The following is a 26,494-nucleotide window of genomic DNA, read 5'->3' on the forward strand; positions in this document are numbered from 1 at the left end:
CTAACTGTCACACACGGCTTACCTATGGTTAATATGGTCTAAAATGTGTCACACATGGGTTACCTATGGTACACATGGTCTAACTGTGTCACAAATGGGTTACCTCTGGTCACAGTTACTAAAAAAGACTGATAGGAAACGCTTTTGTTAAAAGGTGTGAATCTGCCTAATCCATCAAGGATGCGTGTCGCGCTGTGTACGCCCTCTATTGCTTGAGATTTCAAGGTTCACCATTTTGTTTCATTTTTGTGTCGATTACATGATGTCCCGCGAATTTGAAATTTTCAGTTCGTTTTCGATAGAATATCCACGTTTAGTGCACAAGCTCTACGAAGAACTAAATTTACATTTCGGATGAGTACTCTTTGTGACTGTGATAACATTCAGAATAGAGAATCGTCATTTATCGTTTTGACTGTTGTCATGAAAGTAAGCTTGGGTCCCGGAAAAAAAAGTGACGAAAATTCTAACCCCTAAGTCATTATTTTAAAATACATTATATTATAAAAAATACTACCAAATGAATTTTTAGTATACTACTGTGCGTGACGGTTTTATGTGATTTGGGGGCTTATTAGAGTACATTTTATCGTTTTGCTTTCGCGTTACTGTATCAGCCATTTTGTTTAAAGTCGTAACACTTTTTTTGTAGACGCCGTAGAAATCGTTGAAAATGTATTCAACATTTTCCGCCAGTTTCATAAAATGCCTGTTTAATTGTTCTTGTCTGTCCTTGTTTCAGTTTTTTTGCAAATTTTTCATGTTGCAATATTCAGCGTGCCGTTAAATGCGGTTTTAGTCAACGCTACAATTTTGGAACACATTGAACGGTCGGTACAACTTTCTAGCAGTCTCTTCGCCAAATCAATTTTTCAAACCCTTTTTGACCGTTCTTAATTTCATTGGAACTGCCTGTTGTTGCATATTTGGTCTGCTTACATGCATTTTGTAGAGCATGGGCAGGTCATTTCAGTTATCTTATCGCATATTTTGTTTATTTCCAACAAAATGTATGTGGTACCATGGCTCCTCATTAAAACTTTCGCATGGCTGAAATATAAACACTGATCATGTTTTGTTGGTTTTTTTATTTCAGTTTTCTGCCGATCTTGTTCTTTAGAAATGAAAATGCCATACAAGACAGGCAAATTTGTATTGAGTTCAAACTGAGCGACAGGTTTTGTCAGGATTCACTGGAACAACTTACAGTTTAGTATTACTGAAAGTATCGACACAGACACAACAAAATGGCGTGCAGTTGTTGATTGCAATGAGATCTGGGAAAAATGACGTCATATTTGCATGATTTCCTGTCTACATTTTATGTTAATGATTTATCACAGATTAGTATGTCTTTTGTTTCAAATGTTTACCTGCGACACGCATCCAATGAAAAGAACATGGTTTGTTTCCTAACCGTCTTTTTTAGTAACTGTGCTATGGTACACATGGTCTAAATGTGTCACACATGGATTACCTATGGTACACATGGTGTAACTGTGGTACACATGGTCTAACCGTGTCACAAATAGGTTACCTATGGTACACATGGTCTAAATGTGTCACAAATACATGTAGGTTACCTATGGTACACATGGTCTAAATGTGTCACACATGGATTACCTATGGTACACATGGTCTAACTGTGTCACACATGGATTACCTATGGTACACATGGTCTAACCGTGTCACAAATAGGTTACCTATGGTACACATGGTCTAAATGTGTCACAAATAGGTTACCTATGGTACACATGGTCTAAATGTGTCACACATGGATTATCTATGGTACACATGGTGTAACTGTGTCACAAATGGGTTACCTATGGTACACATGGTCTAACCGTGTCACAAATAGGTTACCTATGGTACACATGGTCTAACCGTGTCACAAATAGGTTACCTATGGTACACATGGTCTAAATGTGTCACACATGGATTACCTATGGTACACATGGTATCTGTGTTACCTATGGCACACATGGTCTAACTGTGTCACACATGGATTACCTATGGTACACATGGTCTAACCGTGTCACAAGCGGGTTACCTATGGTACACATGGTCTAAATGTGTCACACATGGATTACCTATGGTACACATGGTATCTGTGTTACCTATGGTACACATAGTCTAACTGTGTCACACATGGATTACCTATGGTACACATGGTCTAAATGTGTCACACATGGGTTACCTATGGTACACATGGTCTAACCGTGTCACAAATGGGTTACCTATGGTACACATGGTTTAAATGTGTCACACATGGGTTACCTATGGTACACATGGTATCTGTGTTACCTATGGTACACATCGTCTGTGTCACACATGGGTTACCTATGGAACACATGGTCTAAATGTGTCACACATGGGTTACCTATGGTACACATGGTCTAAATGTGTCACAAATGGTTTACCTATGGTACACATGGTCTAAATGTGTCACACATGGGTTACCTATGGTACACATGATCTAACTGTGTCACAAATGAGTTACCTATGGTACACATGGTCTAAATGTGTCACACATGGATTACCTATGCTACACATGGTCTGTGTCACAAATGGTTTACCTATGGTACACATGGTCTAAATGTGTCACACATGGATTACCTATGGTACACATGGTATCTGTGTTACCTATGGTACACATAGTCTAACTGTGTCACACATGGATTACCTATGGTACACATGGTCTAAATGTGTCACACATGGGTTACCTATGGTACACATGGTCTAACTGTGTCACAAATGGGTTACCTATGGTACACATGGTTTAAATGTGTCACACATGGGTTACCTATGGTACACATGGTATCTGTGTTACCTATGGTACACATCGTCTGTGTCACACATGGGTTACCTATGGAACACATGGTCTAAATGTGTCACACATGGGTTACCTATGGTACACATGGTCTAAATGTGTCACAAATGGTTTACCTATGGTACACATGGTCTAAATGTGTCACACATGGGTTACCTATGGTACACATGATCTAACTGTGTCACAAATGAGTTACCTATGGTACACATGGTCTAAATGTGTCACACATGGATTACCTATGCTACACATGGTCTGTGTCACAAATGGTTTACCTATGGTACACATGGTCTAAATGTGTCACACATGGATTACCTATGGTACACATGGTCTAAATGTGTCACAAATGGTTTACCTATGGTACACATGGTCTAAATGTGTCACACATGGGTTACCTATGGTACACATGATCTAACTGTGTCACAAATGAGTTACCTATAGTACACATGGTCTAAATGTGTCACACATGGATTACCTATGGTACACATGGTCTAACTGTGTCACACATGGATTACCGATGATACACATGGTCTAACTGTGTCACACATGAGCTTCCTATGCTACACAGGGCTACCTGCATCACACATGGGCAAACTTTGTCTTGACACGATTACTAAAATTTATGTCAAGTTATAATCATTCATAATAAACTTATAATTACAGTCTCAACTCATGATTACTCCATAAAAAAATTAATGTCTCTGCAAAAAAATAACATAAACTGACAACCCTATAAATAAAGCATTTTTTTAGCTGGATGATAGAACTAGTGTAATTTTAGCAGCCACATCTTGCGGCATTGAATTGAGTATCTTTTGAAATTCTTCAGGTGACTGTTGTTGAATCCTGCTTATCATATCAACAAGTGCCATCTGTGTATCTGCAAACAATCAACAGTTTTATTTATTATTAATATTTGTCATCAATGAATTGTCACAAAACATGTATTTAATAATAATCTTGCGAGGGTCGGGTCGGGTCGATTTGCAGTTGATAAATAAAAGTGTTCAGTGACGATACTATAATCAGAACAAAATCAGGTGTTGCTTTTCGTATAAATGTGCTGACTTGTACAAAGTATCATAAATATCAAAACTGAGTTGAAAACTTCCATTCCATAGAGATGCATGTGAGGAGATTGTTTCCACATACAGTCTACAATTTATTTGTAAAAATTGTTAAGACCACAAGACTGCAGAGTGTTATAATAATCTGAGTAGTCATTCACGTAAGGTAAGGTTTACCTGGTTGTAAATGCTCGGTTCCCAGGACTTGTGCGATAGCTCCAAGTATACGAGGCAAATTCTGAACAATTTGTGAGTGCCCGTTGTTAAATAGCAATAATATACAGGAAAAGACTGTGCTGTACTCTTCAAAATCTTCCTTCAATGGTAAACATTGTATCAATACAGGGAACACCTAGAGTGGAGGGTAAACATTGTATCAATACAGGGAACACCTAGAGTGGAGGGTAAACACTGTATCAATACAGGGAACACCTAGAGTGGAGGGTAAACACTGTATCAATACAGGGAACACCTAGAGTGGAGGGTAAACACTGTATCAATACAGGGAACACCTAGAGTGGAGGGTAAACACTGTATCAATACAGGGAACACCTAGAGTGGAGGGTAAACATTGTATCAATACAGGGAACACCTAGAGTGGAGGGTAAACACTGTATCAATACAGGGAACACCTAGAGTGGAGGGTAAACATTGTATCAATACAGGGAACACCTAGAGTGGAGGGTAAACACTGTATCAATACAGGGAACACCTAGAGTGGAGGGTAAACATTGTATCAATACAGGGAACACCTAGAGTGGAGGGTAAACATTGTATCAATACAGGGAACACCTAGAGTGGAGGTTAAACACTGTATTAATACAGGGAACACCTAGAGTGGAGGGTAAACACTGTATCAATACAGGGAACACCTAGAGTGGAGGGTAAACATTGTATCAATACAGGGAACACCTAGAGTGGAGGGTAAACATTGTATCAATACAGGGAACACCTAGAGTGGAGGGTAAACATTGTATCAATACAGGGAACACCTAGAGTGGAGGTTAAACACTGTATTAATACAGGGAACACCTAGAGTGGAGGGTAAACACTGTATCAATACAGGGAACACCTAGAGTGGAGGGTAAACATTGTATCAATACAGGGAACACCTAGAGTGGAGGGTAAACATTGTATCAATACAGGGAACACCTAGAGTGGAGGGTAAACATTGTATCAATACAGGGAACACCTAGAGTGGAGGGTAAACATTGTATCAATACAGGGAACACCTAGAGTGGAGGGTAAACACTGTATCAATACAGGGAACACCTAGAGTGGAGGGTAAACATTGTATCAATACAGGGAACACCTAGAGTGGAGGGTAAACACTGTATCAATACAGGGAACACCTAGAGTGGAGGGTAAACATTGTATCAATACAGGGAACACCTAGAGTGGAGGGTAAACATTGTATCAATACAGGGAACACCTAGAGTGGAGGGTAAACATTGTATCAATACAGGGAACACCTAGAGTGGAGGTTAAACACTGTATTAATACAGGGAACACCTAGAGTGGAGGGTAAACACTGTATCAATACAGGGAACACCTAGAGTGGAGGGTAAACATTGTATCAATACAGGGAACACCTAGAGTGGAGGGTAAACATTGTATCAATACAGGGAACACCTAGAGTGGAGGGTAAACATTGTATCAATACAGGGAACACCTAGAGTGGAGGGTAAACATTGTATCAATACAGGGAACACCTAGAGTGGAGGGTAAACATTGTATCAATACAGGGAACACCTAGAGTGGAGGGTAAACATTGTATCAATACAGGGAACACCTAGAGTGGAGGGTAAACACTGTATCAATACAGGGAACACCTGGAGTGGAGGGTAAACATTGTATCAATACAGGGAACACCCGGAGTGGAGGGTAAACATTGTATCAATACAGGGAACACCCGGAGTGGAGGTTAAACACTGTATCAATACAGGGAACACCTGGAGTGGAGGGTAAACATTGTATCAATACAGGGAACACCCGGAGTGGAGGGTAAACACTGTATCAATACAGGGAACACCTAGAGTGGAGGGTAAACACTGTATCAATACAGGGAACACCCAGAGTGGAGGGTAAACACTGTATCAATACAGGGAACACCTAGAGTGGAGGGGTAAACATTGTATCAATACAGGGAACACCCGGAGTGGAGGGTAAACACTGTATCAATACAGGGAACACCTAGAGTGGAGGGTAAACACTATCAATACAGGGAACACCTAGAGTGGAGGGTAAACACTGTATCAATACAGGGAACACCTAGAGTGGAGGGTAAACACTGTATCAATACAGGGAACACCTAGAGTGGAGGGTAAACATTGTATCAATACAGGGAACACCTAGAGTGGAGGGTAAACATTGTATCAATACAGGGAACACCTAGAGTGGAGGGTAAACACTGTATTAATACAGGGAATACCTAGAGTGGAGGGGTAAACATTGTATCAATACAGGGAACACCTAGAGTGGAGGGTAAACACTGTATCAATACAGGGAACACCTAGAGTGGAGGGTAAACATTGTATCAATACAGGGAACACCTAGAGTGGAGGGTAAACACTATCAATACAGGGAACACCTAGAGTGGAGGGTAAACACTGTATCAATACAGGGAACACCTAGAGTGGAGGGTAAACACTGTATCAATACAGGGAACACCTAGAGTGGAGGGTTATAAATACAAGGAAAACACTGTCCTGCAGGACACAATGTCTGATATGATACTACGTGATGTGAAAAGTATTGCATGCAAGTGAAGGAGTATCTAGGACAAACCTGGTCCATGGGTACACCACTGATATTGGTCATAATCAGACGACACACTGCACCACAAATATTGTCAACAACGCGACCACTTTCCTCTTTCGATGCCACTCCAAATAAATCATTTAAAATTTCTGGATAATTTCTGTAAAAATTCAGTTAAGGAACAATTTGTATTTGTAAACTTGAACGTACAATAATACTCATTTTTAAAAATGACCGACTAAAACAAACACATGCAATATTACTATTTACATTCTTTGGAAAAATACACATACACATAAATATTATATACCGGGGTATTAAGGAATAAGTGGTACATGCCAGTCTGTCAAACGTCATTGAATTAAAAAAACATATTCCCTATATCATTATGTCTTGCCTTTGCACCAAATTTCAATAAAATAACTAAGTATTCATGAGAAATACTAGGGACACTTAAAAAACAAAGGAGCCACTACGAGGTATATTGAATTTCATTATGCTAATATTTTTCTGGTATGGTAGATGGTGATTGGTGATTCTAAAACCTTTTAGTTCAAATCGTAACCCTGTCACCTTCATAAGCTATTCACCAATCACCATGTTGATTTTTGTATTTATATTAAATAATGCATATATTATGACACAAAAAATAAATCAAAGATTGAAAAAGTAATTACCGGTAGAACTGACGTGTGGAGACTGTGAAATATACATGTGTATATTATATACATGTAGTACCATAGTTTACCTTATTTTACATAAAAACAGATAGGCAGACTGAGTGGATTTCGTCTGGAAAATTCTGATTAATTTATTTATTGTATTTCTGTAAACTTAATGAACCCACTGACCTAGTATGTGTTGCATCAAATAATATTATGAATAATACATGCATTTGATTGTTGAACCATTGAGAAATCCAATCAATATTTAGATTGTGTTACATACAATTGACATGCTCACCTTGTTAAGTTTTTGTAATACGCATGCTTTTTCGTATTTTTGTGTTTCTAAAAATTATACACTAGAAGGGCAATTATTTCGACCCTATCAGTAATTTTTGAAACTGAAAGCATTGATTGACCTTTCCGCTGACAAATGCATTCATCAACTTGACCAACACAGATTGTAGTCGACAATCAAACTGTGATCAAGAAAACAGTTATGCAGGTTTCCATTTAGACCTATGTAGCAGGCTTGAAGTTTTACTGTTTAACAAGTCATTGTTAATGACACAGTCCCAGTCCAAAATTTTGTGATCTGACATATCAATTTGATGCTGATGAAGTCAGTGAGATTAGATTGAAACCATTAATAGGAGATGGATTTGTTAGAAATTATGATTTAGTGCTTTTACATGAGAATTGAACATTTGGCAGTCATATTGAATCTAATTACAAAAATAACGTTCATGTTGATGTATCTATTGGTATACTGTCTTTGTACAAAATTTAAACAGAAATGTTCATTGCATTCATGGGAAAGTAGGCATGGGTATCATGAAAAACAAAATGGCCGCCAGTCAGCCATATAAGTTTGAATCACAGAAAAAATATGACATGCAACTATAACCCAATATGTATGATCATCATACCAACTTTGATCCAAATTGGCCTAGTCATCTCTGAGAAACGGCTCTGGACGATTTAAATGACAATTTAGTGCTTTTACATGAAAGTTGGGCGTCAGCCAGCCATATTGAATAGAATCACAAAAATCATGTTGGTGCAGATGTATCTCTTGGTATACTATCTTTGTACAAAATTTAAACAGAAAAGTTCATTGCATCATTGCATTCAAGGTAAAGTAGCATGGGTACCATGAAAAACAAGATGGCCGCCAGTCGGTCATATTTGTTCGATTCACGAAAAAAAAATGACCTGCACCTACAACACAATATGTATGATCATCATACCAACTTTGATCCAAAAATCCGTCAATGGGTGTCCGAGATATAGCTCCGGATGTACGGACGTATGGACGGATGGAACGAACCAAAATTAATAGTCCCCGTTTTCGGACTTCGGACTATCCCCACCTCATTGGCCATGATTTTTTTTAATTATTTCTTTTGGATCCACCTCACTACATATTGCCTTCTGATTTGTACCATGCTGGAACTGCTTCCATCCAGTATGCATTCACTGGTTTATCTTCAAGTGGCTAGTGTACATACCAGTAAGAAACCATACCAATGTAAGACAATTCAATATAATGCTTTACATCGGAATAGCTTCTTTCTTGCATGAGATATGGACAAATATATAATGCATCTTAACAATTTGAAATCGATCACACTTATCTTACGTAGTTCTAATTTTTTTCATAGAAAAAGGATACGAATATATTGCCTCACCAGCACTGCTGGCTAAAACACCAATGCCATATATGGCATTGTTTCGGACTTCATCATCATCATCTTTCATTCCAGCCATCAGGACTGGATAAAGATGGGGTACAAATGGTACAATAGCTGCGCCCATATGTTTAATACTTTCAGATAGAATACCATATGCAAAGGACTTGTCTGAAACCGGACATGTTTTCTTCTGTAATATAAATTATGATATACCCGGTAAGTACATTGGTTATTGGTCAATGATTTTAAATTATTATACCGGGTAGATATCATTATTTTGTTTATTATTGTTGTTTATGAATTTTATTATTGTATTATTATTATTATTATTTGAAATTTATTTCGAATTAACTATTGATCTGGTGAATAAATCAAAGATGGATTATTTGTGACATAAATAACGTCTGTAAAATTTCATTCAAACAATTATAAACTCATGCTGCATGACTGTATTTTACGTTGTTGTTTGTTATACAAGGTGATCTCGAGAATACTGAAGTATACATAAAGGCAAAATGACGATCGTATCCACCGAGGTAGTACGGCAATCATATTGACCCAGGCAGTACGACAATCGCATTGACCCAGGCAGTACGACAATCGCATTGACCCAGGCAGTACGACAATCGCATTGACCCAGGCAGTACGGCAATCGCATTGACCCAGGCAGTACGGCAATCGCATTGACCCAGGCAGTACGGCAATCGCATTGACCCAGGCAGTACGGCAATCGCATTGACCCAGGCAGTACGGCAATCGCATTGACCCAGGCAGTACGGCAATCGCATTGACCCAGGCAGTACGGCAATCGCATTGACCCAGGCAGTACGGCAATCGCATTGACCCAGGCAATATAACAATCGCATTGACCCAGGCAATATAACAATCGCATTGACCCAGGCAGTACGGCAATCGCATTAACCCAGGCAGTACGGCAATCGCATTAACCCAGGCAGTACGACAATTGTAACAACCCAGGCATTACGACAATCATGTTGACTCGGGCAGTACAGCAATTGTAACAACCCAGGCAGTTCAGTGATCATATCAACCAATTTGACCCTGTACTGTCGAGTGTATTCCTTATTATTATAAATCTTTTTCCTGCTTGTAATATCAATTTAACAAAAGATTATAGCCCAAAATGACAACCAAGAACAAGTGCTGTGGGGTTGTTTGTGTCTAGTTTTTAGGGAATTCTATTTCCATAGCACTTCTGGGTACAATATAAACAAAGGAAAGTGTCTAGATTGGACATCAATAACTTTGAACATGCTGACATATTACCTCATATCAAAAAAATGTTACCGGTAATGTTCAAATGAGTGCCGATACTGTTTTTCAGTGCCAGACATTTCACAATACTGTAAAATACTTATAAATTGGAATTAATTTCACTGAAAAGACATTTTGGCTGTTTTGTATGAAGTTTATTTTCAGTGATTTTTGATGAGTTTTAACATAAAAAATTTGAAAAAAAGTATTTTCACTGGATTTAGTTTTTACTGACTCTTTACTTCAGCGTATATAGCGAATATAAATTTTATTAAAGTGAAAATAATAAATTAAGTAATAGTAAGTACTATGTCAGGTATAATCTGATACATTCCCAAAATAACCTGTTACACATAGCACATGTCCAACTTGTTTTTCACATAGAAAATCATTGATACAAATAGCATATGAAGGTGATGGGGTTATGATTTGATCAGAGAGATCTTAGAGTCACTAAAGTTAACAAAATCAATGATAGCAATAATTGCATACAGCATGATACTTATTCCGCACTGTAATTGGATCTTCCATTCACACTTGAAATAAGATATCCTAGAAATAGTATCTGATAACAGCAGCAAAGTTTATTAGCTACTCAAAAGGACAAGCTTATCAATGATGTTTCGTAAATGGCAAACCAGAACACAAATACATTTCTTTGTTCAACTCCACCTTTGGTCTGCACGTGCCCAATGAATATAGTAAATTACATGGGCTTTGTTGAATACAGTCTGTACTACAGTATGTGTGTACATTATATTGGCAAAACGATATCAAAACGTGCATCTCATTTAATATTTCATATGAAAGATCATAGCATGCAAACAGTGACACTTGAAATTGTGAAGAAAAGTTAGAATTTTAGGAATGATGGAAACAATAATCACAAAAAAAACAAAATATTTCATTTATGTTTCATTACTTATTCTTTACAAATGTTAAATTTTTATTTTTATGTAATTAGATTTAAAAATCATCAATCAAATCTTACATTATAGTATGTTTTTACCGATATTACAAACCTGACAATGTAAGCCGAGTCTTTTGACAATTATCAATGTCAACTTAATTCTAGATTTGACTACAACAGTGTATGTCAGTTTTGTCACCAATTGCTAATTACTAATTAATTACAAACAATTAATTATTCTGGCCAGCATTTAAAAAGCTACAAAAATAGTATAAAAATAATAAATAATTTTATGAATTAAAATAAAACAAGTTATTTTTTATTCCAGCTCAAATCGGTACATTTTTTAATCTGGCTAGATAAATCAGTATCAAAAAAATGTTACAAAATAACTTTGTGTAACTGACGCGTATTATTATAGAGAACACCTAAACTTTAAGCTTAGCTTATTAAACTAAAAACTGTCAGTTACTAACTCTGATCTTCAAGATGCACAATAATAATAAGAAAAAATAATGTTAAAAACAATATTGAGTGTCCCAGACTGCCACAACCTATTATATAGTAAATTTGCTAGGTGTTTGTTGAGATACCAGAACTTGAAGGTATGCCTAATTTATGCAAAACAAGTCAATGTCAATGACATAGTTCTGTGACTATGTGTAAACAGTGATAAATGTTGATATATTCAAATGTTGGGGGAGATATGGGGAGTATTCAACATGTTTACTAAAAACGATGTTTCAAATGACAACAAATCCACATTTTTCTCAGTCAATGTGACGCACCCTATTAAAAAGATCATTCTCATGTCATACAAACAAAATTGAATAATCCACACATAAGCAAAATAGACAAAATTCCTGTGAATTTTCATTTGTCGAATGAACTGTTTGTCAAATACAGAATACATACATTTTAGTACAATTTTCTTTTCAAAATGTGGATGCAACGTTTTGCTTTGTATGTATTGTTTCTGATTTGATAACTTTGAACTAAACCGATTTTCTATTACGGTAGCTTCAGATCTTGATCAAAGTTTGGCACCCACTTCATAGGCAGGGGCGGATCTAGGATTCCGGAATAGGGGGGGCCGATAAGTTGGCCAAAGGCCAAGTTCGCGAGCGATGGCGCGAAGCCTTGTTGGTTGTTAAAAATAGAAGGGCCGCGGCCCCCTCGGCCCCCCCTCTAAATCCGCTCATGATAGGAGTGCTTATATTGATTTTCTGACATCTTGTTTTCTGTAAAGATTTTATTGGTAGGTTTGCAAATGTATATCAGACTGTGCTAAAAATCTCTCCATGAGTTGGTTTTGAAACCCAGTATAGTATTCCCATGGGATTTGGGAGATACATTACCAAGGATATTATTACAAGATAAATGATTTGCTTCATTTAACACGTACAACAATGCATATTTCCACTGAGATCAGTGACCTTTGATGTGTATCACCAGTGATCAGTCAAGTAGAAATCCGAAGCAGAAAATATTTTATCAGATTTTCTAAATTTTTGCATGATATTTTCATACAGGACATCTGTTGTTCAAACTCAGGGAAGACTTTATGATGAAGTTTGGAATTATATGAAGTGATTGTGCACACAGTAACAATTATTAACAACGACGACAACAACGACAGACAAACATTTTTTCCCTTAATATACCTTTCCCTTCCATCTTTGATGGTACGGGCAAGGTAAAAAGGTGAAATGTTTCGATTAGCAAACAAAAATTTATTTAAAAAAAAAAACATTCTTCAGTATTACAGTAAGAGCAATGACCATCACAAATACGCTAATATTACAGTATTAACTGCTTGCATAGTTTGACAAATTTCAAATCTTTGTATCTAGTATCCCATCAAAATATCATCTACACACCATGTATCCTGGCAAATTTTTCTCTATAGCCATTTTTGCATCGTAGTCAGTCTAACAAGCAGTTTGTGAGAATATTCAGTAATGTCCACTGACACAGACATTACATGCTTTCACTAAATACCTGTGGTTAATTAATTAAAATGCTCTTGTCATATGCATCTGAAACCTGTACCACAGGGGTGAATGCACTAATTACAAACACATGTATGAAACTATACAGCATATGATATAAATGTAGATACCACTAACGTAAAAAAAAAATAATAATAATATAATATAAAATGTGCACTAAATTGTACCAAAATCTTATCAGACAAACCGTTATTTATCAGTGGGTCAAATTTTGTTTATTTGACATGAATGCTCTTGAGATAGTAATAACACAAATTGTGATAGACAATAGCCCCAAGCTAAATAGATAAAATTGATGTGAACGGAGTGGACTTTCAGTCATAATAACTGCTATGGGCCATAATTCAAAGATTTATCAACAACAGCAGTATGCCTTTGTACCTGTATAATGTTACCTTCACAAAGAGGTGAAAGTAAAGAGTTGGCAGACATTTGGTAGACAGACGAGGGAACGAAAAAAGGATGATCAATGCAGAACGGCGCGACTCTCACAAGATATTCAGCTATCCAAGTCACTCGTTTATCTACGCAAACAGTTACAAAACAAAAGCCTGAGGACTTGCTACAAAAAAAAAATGCACTGAACTCAGCTGCTAATGGTTTTTAACAGTGACAAAAGAGAAGATTGTGTGAAAATGTGACATAAGGCCAGCGTAGCTTTTATCTGCATCGTGAGTGGAATAATAATTACCATGAATGGGTTCGCTGACTGTCAACGTTAAAATAAGTGATGTCTCCACAATAGGAATGTTGTTATTCTTCAACATGCACTCTTGACCTATTTTTGTGGTGATGTCTTTTTCATAACCTGTATAATTATGTGGATTGGTAATGACATTCAGAACCCAAGTTGTCAAATGGCAGTTTAGTCTTTTGTTTGTAAACCATATTTTATTTTTAACAGTCCATGAACTGCAGGTCAGTAGTACATTGTTTTATTATTATATTATCATTGATTAAAGTAAATTTATTCATTGATTATTTAGAAATTAAATTTAATTGCTACCAGTAATTAAATATCAGTGATATATTCCTGATTACATTTACCAATGAGAAATTGTAACATAGAAAACGAATTGGAGGAAAGCACAGAATAGAATAATTTTTTTTTTAAATTGGTGTGTATATCCTTTTTTATTTTGAAATTGTCATTACAATTTATTCATTGATTATTTAGAAATTAAATTTAATTGCTACCAGTAATTAAATATCAGTGATATATTCCTGATTACATTTACCAATGAGAAATTGTAACATAGAAAACGAATTGGAGGAAAGCACAGAATAGAATAATTTTTTTTTTAAATTGGTGTGTATATCCTTTTTTATTTTGAAATTGTCATTACAATTTTTTATATTTAAATTTTTTCACAAAAATTTATTTCTTGTTTTAATTTTTTTTAAATTCTGACAAAAAATGCAATTTCTCAACTGACACACATGATTACACACAAATGTCCAAACAAAATACCGACCCCAAATATACTGGTAATTTCTTTCAAAAAATGCAAATTATGAAATATCAGAAAAATATACAAACTGAATCAAATCTCAAAACAAATGTGCCATAGTGACTGAAAATTAATGCAAACTATACCAGTATGACTGTAAGCAATAGTCACAAAATGATCACAAATAATAAAGCAGAATCTGTTATGTATTTCAGAGCATTACAGACAGTAATATACCTGTTCTGTTATCTTGTTGATTTAGGTTAGGTTATAATATAAAGGAACAGCCTGAAACAGCCTGTTATCAAGCTTGGTTACCAGTAAATTCACAAGGTTCATGCCAGTAAAAACAAAATATAATTGGCAAAATAATTGGCAAGTACAAGAAGAATTTCATTTTTTACCAAAAATTTGCCAAAAATAGAGAATATATGATATCGGCATCAGGTGAACAATTCAGACAGAGGTCCACCCAATGTACTTAAATATAACGTTAAATATAAGCTGCGAGTTTTCAAGAAATTTTACCAAAAATATTTGCTGAAAATATCTATGTTGACAGTTATAACTCGTGACTGGCAAATGTTAACACTAACTGTACAAACACTGCTGCATAAATCACATCTGTTTGGGATTACACGTTAATGATGTGGTATTCAGATGTCAATCAGGTTTAAAACACCTGCTGATATTACCTAAATCAATATTTAATGTGTACTCTTAATTGTACATGTATTTTATCACCTGTATAATAGGTGATTTTCCATTCAACTGTGAGATCTCGCGAGATGCATGAAAGACGCGTGTCTGCCGCAAAAATCAATTGATTTAATTTTTGAACTAAAATTTCTTTATTTCGTAGCTCACATCGACCGGCCGATCTTCGACAGAGGAATATTGTTTTCGAATACCCTTACGTAATCAAAATTGTCTAACATCAAATGTGCACAGCACATTATTAAGCATGGAAAAGGCCCCCCCCCAAATATTTTTGCGTTTGTCGAATCCCATGACCTTTGTTTGTCCTGTTTTTACGTTCGATTTCACGCATAACGTGTGATTCTCGCAATGAATGGAAAATGGTCTATTACATGCATTTGCATTGTATAAATTTGGTCTTTTGTTGTAAGTCACATTTTATTTGTAACCATCTATAGATTACATGTCATTAGTACTTTTGATTTATTATTATAGTAATATTATACTCATCAGCAATGAAAATTGAATAATTTATTAATTCATTCAATTACTGATTGTCATCGTTGTCTCACCTGACTTTTTTTTTTATTTGAAGTGCTAGCGCTGGTCATACATACATGTACACATGTATAGTGTATGTCGCACAGAAACTATAATATTCCATGACAACGCAGCTATCTCTCCATTAAGTGGTGAGTGGTGGAAATTAACCATGGTACCACCAGTAGCTTAGCCCTCAATGATGTGTTTACACATTAACCCAGGGTATGGGTCAATTTCCTTCCTGGTGTTCAACCCGAGGCAGGGTTTGAACTTGCTACAATAACCACTGTTTCAAATTGTATGGAAATCATCACTTCCACCATTATTTGAACCTGTATTTACCAGTGACCTACCCGTCAACATTTTTATCGCTTTTCAAGATTGTTAAGTGTGTAGTGTAGTTTATGCACAACATATTCATGGTGGTTGATATCAACACTGTTATATAAAGTCGATTACCAATTTTCAAAAATGTCAAATAATGATCAAAGACCAAGTTTTATGACTGGACAGTCTGACGACTTAGTCGAGCATAAGCACTATTATTAAAGACGGATGAGTACAGTATAATCAACTGATTGAACTTACTGTTTTGGCGAGAATCATCGGCAGGAATCCTGCAAAATAGGGAGAAAATGTTTGCCCACCAACTGCTGCTGCCAGTGACGGAATAAGATCTCCAGCATCTTCCAATAATATAGCGTCAAATTCAGCTTGCTGGTCATCATCTATATCGTCAATTTCTTCCTCCTCACCTTGGCACAATGTCTAGAAAGGAAAGCAATCAGTTTATTACCATTCCTCCTCTTGTCTTGCTGAGTTCTGGTTTTCTCAGCTTTTTTCTCAAGTCAAGTGCAATAGAAAGTTTTGTTTATCAAGTTCAAGTTCAACCTTTTATACTAAATTAATTTGCGTTACCTTTCACTAAATAAACTTACATATTTATTTCCAAACAAGCAGCTTTACCAAAAAATTACAAAAATATTCACTAAAATTATTGACATAAAATTAACAAATCTGACTGAGGTCCACTTGAGGTGTCTACATATAAAATATCAAAGTAATTGGCTAGAATTGGATAGCCATTTTCAAGAAGAAGTCAAAAATAACATTTTTGGCCCAAAACGACAAAAATATTTACTAAAATTAGAGAATTGAAAGTGTCTACCCAAAATGAACAAATCTAAGTAAGGTTTACTAAAGGTGTTCACAAAAATTCGAAGCAATTGGGCTAAATATTTTAAAGAAGTCAAAAATAGAAATTTTTACTAAAAATATTCATCAAAATTAGAGATTTAAAGATATCATCATGAAATGAATAAATGTGAGAAGTCCACCCAAGGTACATATATACAAAGTATCAAAGCAAGTGGAGTTGCCATTTCCGGGACGACACCAGACAGCGAACAATCAGTAATATGAATAGCCCGACTAAGTCAACAGCGGAGCTAAAAACTACATGGGAAATGTTCAATTGGTCAAAAAATTAAATTAAACGAAATTTTAGAAAATACATAAAACAGAAATTATCAGAATCCTTGTTTTCCTTGGAAAAGGCTGGGTGGTACTTTCTTTTTATTCCACCTTTCCTAATTTATATGGTACAATACTTCTCAAAAAATATGTTGATATTTTTTAATTATTCTCTCAGAATTATGTCTGATCCTAACACTAGTTTGCATACAGAGTTGGATTAAAAAAAAATCAATTGATATTACAAAATATGATAATTATCTGTAAAAAAAAAATCAACATCATGTACCACAAATTAAAACAATAAATATGAGTAAATTATCATTAAATATGCAAATAAGATAATTAATATGCTGATTTTATTTATAGCAAGTGTGATGTTGTGTGAAAAATTATGTTGAATGATAATTATAATTTCAATGGTTCACTAATACATCACAAAATAACACAAAACACATAAAAAACATACAAGCAAGGATATTGTTTCTTATATGACTTTTAGAATGACAAATGGAGTGTACTATGATAAGCTAATAAATTATCCACCAGGAAAATATTTTCTTTTGTCTATGAGCTTACTATTTATAAAAGCATAACCAAGTAGGTCAAATAATGAAACATTACCAGGTGCAATTCCCCATATGTCAGCACAAACCATAATGGTTTGCTAAATAGTACAGAATTAATCAAAAATGGACTCAATACCATAGGTATACATTAATTAGTGTTTCATCCACCAATCGGCCATCTTGAATCAATCGTGAAACAAATTAATGTGCATATGTATAATATTATGTATGATGCATGTGTGAAGTTCGAATGTAATCGGTCCAGGTATGTCTAACAGGTCCATCCATAAGTCCACGTTCGGATGAAATATTTATTTCCATTGGTAAATTTATTTAGACATTGTACAATATATGTTTGTTGGCACTAGTATCATTTACGACCTACATATTGTATATTTTCTGTTGAAGTTTATTTTTTGAATAAAATCAGGTTTTTGTTTGTTTTCACTTAAAAAATTACGTAGCGAGTAATGTCAATCAAAATCAACACTTCAGAAGATATAAAAAATTCTGTGTCTCCGAATATTTTTATTTGTCTTAGTTTTTCAAAAAATAATCCTTTAAAAGCCTTGCTTTCAGATTTTTTTGATAAAATTACTGATTTTGTCATTAAAAGTGTGATTTATTTCATTCCAGAATTGTTATCTAATATCAGCCACACAATACATTAGAAACATGTGCAACCATTTCACATAAATCAGTTCAGGCAATGATGAAGAATGATGAATTCTTAATTAGTGAGGTCAGAAAAGACATAAAATGCTAATTTACATATTATTAATTACATATTTAGTGTTCAAATGGCAATAATAAACTACAGAATCAGTGAATTATTGTTCTGTAAAAAGTAAAATTTACCGACTAATGTAAAGTACAATGTATGTGTACATTTGTTGAATGACATCATTGATTATGCAAATGTATGAAAGTGCATAAATTAGTTCGTCAAAACAATGACAATTTCTCATTTTCGGGTCATTTGGACCAATTTGTTAATGTGTTTTATATAAGACGTATATCAAAAATTGTACGCAATAAAGAGGACTGAATGCAGATCCAAATAAACGAAGGCTTAGGCTGAGAACAAAAATATCTTTTTTCTCGTTTCTGCGCGCATCATTTTGAACTGTGCACCTTAAACGTTCTTTTCATTCTAAAATATTCCAAAATGCGCTTGTACTCACACTTGTCTCAAATTTCCCCCATTTTAGCTCTGTATTCAAAAAAAAAATAAAAAAAAATACGCCGCCTGTTTTTAAAATTTCCATGAAACAGAGAAACAGAGAATTCTTTTTTCCTGGTCTTAGATAGAACTCTCGTGTGCTGATATTATTGAGACCATATTTAAAATTAATTACAAATTTTAGATCAGCCTTTTAAACCTAGAAACTTGACAAGTAATATTGGTCTGCTATTTGAGATGAGCAACATGAAAACAATGCAATGCACAATATTGAAGTGTATAATAATTTGATTGTACATCTGTGGTTTTCAGTCCGATTTATTCTGGAGTACCTTAACTACAAGTTCAATTTAAATCTGACTTTTCGAGATGTTGGAATTGACCAATAGATAATTAGATAATCAAATATGCAGGGTTTAAACTAATCACATCTGTAATTATGCAAAGTAATAATAAATATGCTCGAATTTCAAAACTAATCAGGTCTTTATACACAGCTTGGTCCTCAGGTACTTATACCAAGCCTTATTGATATTGTTTTTTTTTAAATTATAGGTGGAAAATTGGCAAACTTTTGCAAATTAGTTAATCAATATGCATGGATTTCAACCCTGTGCATTGTCCTGTGGCGCCTACATACTAAAATTCATTAGAATGTGATAATTAATTCTTAAATTATTTTGCAAATCAGGTAATTATGGATGTATTTATACACAAAACAAATTAGGTCGTTTCATTGTCTTAGAGCAATTAATCATTTATCATGATTAGTACTTGGATATCTACAGGATAGCTGTAAACTAATTTTCAAGCAAATTAGGCAATTAACATATGCAGATTTTAACCAAAAACTTAACAAGTTTCCACACATGTCACTATGTACATGTACCAAGTTTCATTGAAATGGGATGATCAGTACTTGAGATATCGGTGGAAAAGCCGATAATTGACTAATTATTATGCAAATTTGGTAATTAATATTTCAAGCAAAAACTAATCAGGTCTGTACATTGTCCTGAAGCACCTATTTACTAAGTGTCGGAAGTACGAAAAGTAAATATTGATCAAAAATATGTGATACGAACATGGGGGTAATCATTCAATATATTGTATACATTGTGGCTAATATCAAACAGCAGAGTGTAACAATTATAGTAAAATTTCATATCAAGACAATATTAACCATTCAGAGATAATGCCAGCATTAAAACAATCCCAGGGGTAAAAATAATCCTTAACACTTCTCCGGTGATATCAGACAAAATTAATAATTCAGTGTCAATCAGAATGTTTTGGTTATCTGCCAGTAAACATTTCTAGCAAACACCTGAGGATAACATTTCTCTACTTCAACACTTGATGGAGCTACATTTTTGTATTTGGAACAGAACATTTTCAATGTATGTGATATTATGGAAGTCGGGAAAAATAAAATTACAGAACGGTAACATGCATGTGCATGTATTTCCGCAGTCACTTATAGCTTTTTTAACCAATGACTTGGAAAGGTTTGATTGCTTAAAACAGAAATGAGCAAGATTGTCATGGTAATTGCAAAACCTAAACAGACAAATAGACACTATGAAAACAGCCTTAGATGAGCTCCAACCATTTTTTTCATGGACTCGCTCATTTCTAAAAATGTACATTTGTTTTGTGATTATCGCACAATTCACATTATTTCAAAATTTGATCTTCATATCATACCAGTTACATCTTATAAATCTTTATAAGACATATTTCATTTCTTTAATATTAAAATATTGTAATAGTGGTCTTTGTAGATTCACACGATATTTTCACACGTAGTAAAGGTGTATAGGTGAGTAAACAGTACAGGATACAGAGAAAATTGGAGCGATATTTTCTATATACAAGTTTATAGACGGTATAGACAGGTTCTGAATTTACATAGGGTTTCAGCTTGGGCAGGTTCCGAATTTACATAATGTTCAGTTATCATAAAACATGTTTCAAATTTACCCAGGATTCAGTTTGAACAGGTTCCAAATTTACCCAGGGTTCAGTTTGGACAGGTTTCAAATTTATTTTGGGTTCAGTTTGGGCAGGTTTCAAATTTACTTTGGGTTTGGTTTGAGCAGGTTTCAAATTTACCCAGGGTTCAGTTTGGACAGGTTTCAAATTTACACAGGGTTCGGTTTGAGCAGGTTTCAAATTTACACAGGGTTCCGTTTGGACAGGTTTCAAATTTACACAGGGTTCCGTTTGGACAGGTTTCAAATTTACACAGGGTTCCGTTTGGACAGGTTTCAAATTTACACAGGGTTCAGTTTGGGCAGGTTTCAAATTTACACAGGGTTCCGTTTGGACAGGTTTCAAATTTACACAGGGTTCAGTTTAGACAGGTTTCAAATTTACACAGGGTTCAGTTTGGACAGGTTTCAAATTTACACAGGGTTAAGTTTGCACACGTTCCGAATTTACATAGGGTTCAGTTTGGACAAATTTCAAATTTACACGGTTCAGTTTAGACAGGTTTCAAATTTACCCATGGTTCAGTTTAGACAGGTTTCAAATTTACCCATGGTTCAGTTTGGGCAGGTTTCAAATTTACTTTGGGTTCAGTTTGGGCAGGTTTTAAATTTACCCAGGGTTCAGTTTAGACAGGTTTCAAATTTACACAGGGTTCAGTTTGGGCAGGTTTCAAATTTACATAGGGTTCAGTTTGGACAGGTTTCAAATTTACACAGGGTTCAGTTTGGGCATGTTTCAAATTTACACAGGGTTCAGTTTGGGCATGTTTCAAATTTACCCAGGGTTCAGTTTGGACAGGTTTCGAATTTACCCAGGGTTCAGTTTGGACAGGTTTCAAATTTACACAGGGTTCAGTTTGGGCAGGTTTCAAATTTACATAGGGTTCAGTTTGGGCAGGTTTCAAATTTACACAGGGTTCAGTTTAGACAGGTTTCAAATTTACACAGGGTTCAGTTTGGACAGATTTCAAATTTACACAGGGTTCAGTTTAGACAGGTTTCAAATTTACACAGGGTTCAGTTTAGACAGGTTTTAAATTTACCCAGGGTTCAGTTTGAGCAGGTTTCAAATTTACACAGGGTTCAGTTTGGGCAGGTTTCAAATTTACCCAGGGATCAGTTTGCACATGTTCCAAATTTACACAGGATTCAGTTTGGGCAGGTTTTAAATTTACACAAGGTTAAGTTTGCACACGTTCCGAATTTACATAGGGTTCAGTTTGGACAGATTTCAAATTTACACAGGGTTCAGTTTAGACAGGTTTCAAATTTACCCAGGGTTCAGTTTAGATAGGTTTCAAATTTAGCCAGGGTTCAGTTTAGACAGGTTTCAAATTTACCCAGGGTTCAGTTTAGACAGGTTTCAAATTTACATAGAGTTCTGTTTGGACAGGTTGCGAATTTACCAAGGGTTCAGTTTGGACAGATTTCAAATTTACACAGGGTTCAGTTTAGACAGGTTTCAAATTTACACAGGGTTCAGTTTAGACAAGTTTCAAATTTACAAAGGTTTCAAAATTCATATAGATGTATGGTTCAGTTTAATATTCACAGCGGGGTCGGTTCAAAAAGATTTTTGATAGTACAGACAAATTTAACAAGACTCACTTTCTTTTGCAGCACATTCCGGATACTAGTAGTTAAACAACTCAAGTGGTTTTCTCCAGTGATAGCAACACCACCCATTGATTTCAGCATTTCATTTATTGTCTCCAATGTTGCCATGACAACCGTCCTATCTGCATCAGTGTTGATGATCTCAATGAAACTAGGTATGGTGTCAACTAGAAGTTTATTGAGAGCTGCAATAAAGTGAGGAGGTCAGAATAAATGGCATTACAAATTATAAATGAGGAAGCACTGTTCCAATCGGCTTATTCCTTTTAGAACACTAATGAACACTAACTGTATTCTAGTAATATGAATCAAAAACATCAATAGAGCATTTCTCATTCACTGCGTTATTCTGCATTATGCATGAAATCAAACAAAACAAGCCATGCATGGCACAGTCCCCGTTAGTTATCAAATTTAAGATATATAGTTTTGTTTATAGTAATATAGCTGGAATATAACCATGTCAGGAATATGATTTTTTGATATTAAAATGATTGACATTTGTTTCTGATGGTCAAACAAGTACTTGTCCATATTGAGAGATATTGCTCTGGAACAGCATTCAAAATCAGCCATTTTGAATACATGTATATATATAACATGATGTATAATGAATATATAAAATTTGAATATAATCAGTCAAGCATTTAAGAGATATAGCTCTAGAAGCTCAATCATTAAAACAAAATGGCCACCAGTCAGCCATTTTGAATCTAATCTGAAAAATAAAATGACATGCATCAGGAACCCGTTATGTCTAATGTATGTACCAACTTTGAACGAAATCCATCCATAAATGCCAGAAATGCTTGATATTTGATGATTTTTTAGCACAGAAATGACCACCATTCGGCCATTTTGAATAGGATCGTCAAACCAATATATCTGTTTATCTATGACATGATGTATAATGAATATTTAAAATTCGAATATAATCAGTCAAAACAAGTCGGAGATATGGGTCTAGAAGCCCATTCATTAAAACAAAATGGCCACCAGACAGCCATTTTGAATCCGATCTGAAAAATAAATGATGTGCATCAGGAACCTGTAATGTCTAATATATGTACCAAGTGTGAACGAAATCCATCCATAAATGCCAGAAATGCTTGATTTCTGATGATTTTTTAGCACAAAAATGGCCACCATTTGGCCATTTTGAATAGAATCGTCAAACCAATATATCTGTCAATCTATGACATGATGTATAATGAATATTTAAAATTTGAACATAATCAGTGAAAGCAAGTCAGGGATATGGCACGAGAACCACATTCATTAAAACAAAATGGCGGCCAGTCGGCCATTTTGAATCTTATCTGAAAAACAAAATTATTTGCATCAAGGTCCTATAATGTCTAATGTATATACCAAGTTTGAACAAAATCCATCTGTAAACAGCCGAGAAATGCTTGATTTTTAGGATTTTTTAGCACAAAAATGGCTGACATTCGGCCATCTTGAATCAGATCGTGAAACAAATTGACGTGCATATGTATAATATCATGTATGATGTATGTGTGAAGTTTGATTGTGATTGGTCCAGGCATTTCTAAGATACAGGTCTGGATGCACGCACAGACGCACGCACGCACGCACACACACACACACACACACACACACACACACGCACACACGCACGGAGGTCAAAACATAAGTCCCCGTTTTCGGACTGCGTCCGAACGGGGACTAATAATGAGACAAACAATGGTCATAGTGTTGTAGAGGCATCAAAACATTGCCATGGGATTCAACATGAAAGTCAGTATTTCGGGGTATTCGCATGCTTAATAATGTGCAATAGACATTTAATGATGGTCAAATTAGGTGAAGTAAGGGTATCTTAACATCTTGTTCCCATCTGAAAAATCAGCATTTCAACATTGAGCAAATAAATAAACAAATAAACAAATAAATAAATAAAATAATTAATATAAATAAATAAATATAAATATATAAAAATAAATAAACAAACAAACAGACAAACAAATAAATAAATAAATAAATAATTCAAGTTCAAAATCAAATCATTCAATTTGTGCGGCAGATGTTCAGGTCATGTCTTCACACAATGAACAAAGTTAAGAGGTTAAGAGCCAGCTTTGGAGTAAAGTTACACCCACATCTACCATATGTGCCAAAGACTATGAGACGCTCGTTTTTTTTTGTTTGTTTTTTACTTTTCTGGGAATTATTAGCAAAAGATACGTCTCTGGTGAAAGACTGGAAGTGGGTGCTTAGTGCTTTTCACAGAAGAGCATTATAAAACTTTTTTACTGTTTTCTTACCTCCAGTTTGATCTGGTGTGTTGGTTTCTGTAAATGCTTTATGTAACGAACAACAAAACTGTCCCACACAAGTAATTGCAGCTTTACGGACATCGCTGGCTGGATGATCTAAGATCTTATGGACTTCATTAAAACATTGCTCCAGATAAGGAATAAACACCACACTATGAAATAGAAAATATGATATGAACATCTATGATCGCACATTTAGGCTGGGGGGAAAAAAGCACCACAACTGTTGTGCAGTGCAAACAAAAAATTGGTAAGTTGCACTTTTGAGGCAGCGGAAAACTGAAAATTGGTTGTTATAAAATATTTCAGGAGGAACAGTGGAAATATATTCACATGGAGTGGGATATGCAAATGCAAATGAGCAAGAAAAACCATAATCCTGTTTGTTTATTTGATTTTTGTTTTATTTTAGTATTCCATACATGCATCTGAGTACTTCAAATGTCTTATGATTATTACGGATCATCTGAAACTACATCAAATTTGTTTTAAAATAGTCTGAAAGTTTGCAGTAGTTGTGATGTGCCGACCGACTGGTATTTCCACTGATGTATTTAAAATACAAGTTTATTTCTTGATGTTGTTCCTAAATATGTTTAAATACAGTCACCATGTCTCATGCAATGGCAGTGAATTATACTGTTTTTTTATTTTAAAAAAGCTCTTGAATTTTGTTCCATTTGCTGTATTTATAGATAATTATTTTTGCTGCTGGCTTTTTTCGAGTGAACAAGTGTCTGAAAATAATTGCAGATGAATAAAATGGAATATCGGATTACCCAAATCAGAATTTAAAGTAGGTCATACACTAGAATGATAATTGTAGGTCTGGAAACGTGTAATAATAACAGAACCACAAGGCCTCACCAAGACACTAGTGGGATATGGAAGTTATTTTCACATGTGGTGCTGTGTTTATCTATCCAACATTTTCACTCACACGACCACATGATCACTCATAAACATAACTTTATAATTTTATTTTCAATACTGTAGAATACTTTATTTTCGCTTGGAATTTATTTTCGCTGAAGGGATGATTCCATGAAAATAAAATCCAGCGAATATACTTTTTTTCCTATATTTCACATTAAACTCATAAAAAACCAGTGAAAATAAATTCCATACAAAACGCCCAAAAAGCCTTTTCAGCGAAAATTAATTCCAGCGAAAATAAAGTATTCCACAGTATGTTATCAGAAACATACAACTTATCCTGATGCTACATTAGTTCATTCTACTGTGAATATATATTGAATTTACTCAGTGCTTGTAGTACAGAATACAAATGTACCTGCGAATCTGTAGTTTTTTTGTTTTGTTTTTAAATCACATACAATTAAAAATTTATATGTTTTGAGTTATCCATAACAGTTCCATCCATCTATAGTGTTATGAGATTGCAAGAAAAAACAAATAAAAGCAGATCCAAATACTGTAAAATACCTTATTTTA

At 34.9% G+C, this 26,494-nt stretch overlaps 1 protein-coding gene and 1 non-coding gene across 2 annotated transcripts in view; both read right to left on the reverse strand.

The window, feature by feature from the left end:
* Nucleotides 1-3,463: 3,463 nt before the first annotated feature.
* Nucleotides 3,464-26,494, reverse strand: part of LOC100377251 (importin-4-like) — a 36,682-nt gene continuing 13,651 nt past the window's right edge. The window contains 7 exon segments of the mRNA XM_085500667.1: nucleotides 3,464-3,707; nucleotides 4,072-4,246; nucleotides 6,682-6,814; nucleotides 8,995-9,203; nucleotides 16,492-16,671; nucleotides 22,731-22,924; nucleotides 25,028-25,191. Of these exon segments, the coding sequence (XP_085356793.1) occupies nucleotides 3,577-3,707; nucleotides 4,072-4,246; nucleotides 6,682-6,814; nucleotides 8,995-9,203; nucleotides 16,492-16,671; nucleotides 22,731-22,924; nucleotides 25,028-25,191 (1,186 nt within the window). The 3' untranslated portion in view covers nucleotides 3,464-3,576.
* Nucleotides 8,823-8,905, reverse strand: Mir4840 (microRNA mir-4840). Its single transcript, NR_038805.1, has one exon. It is a non-coding gene; the product is annotated as a microRNA mir-4840 (primary transcript).

Source organism: Saccoglossus kowalevskii, chromosome 6, assembly GCF_978046115.1.
Source record: "Saccoglossus kowalevskii chromosome 6, keSacKowa6.1, whole genome shotgun sequence".
Classification (NCBI taxonomy): domain Eukaryota; kingdom Metazoa; phylum Hemichordata; class Enteropneusta; family Harrimaniidae; genus Saccoglossus; species Saccoglossus kowalevskii.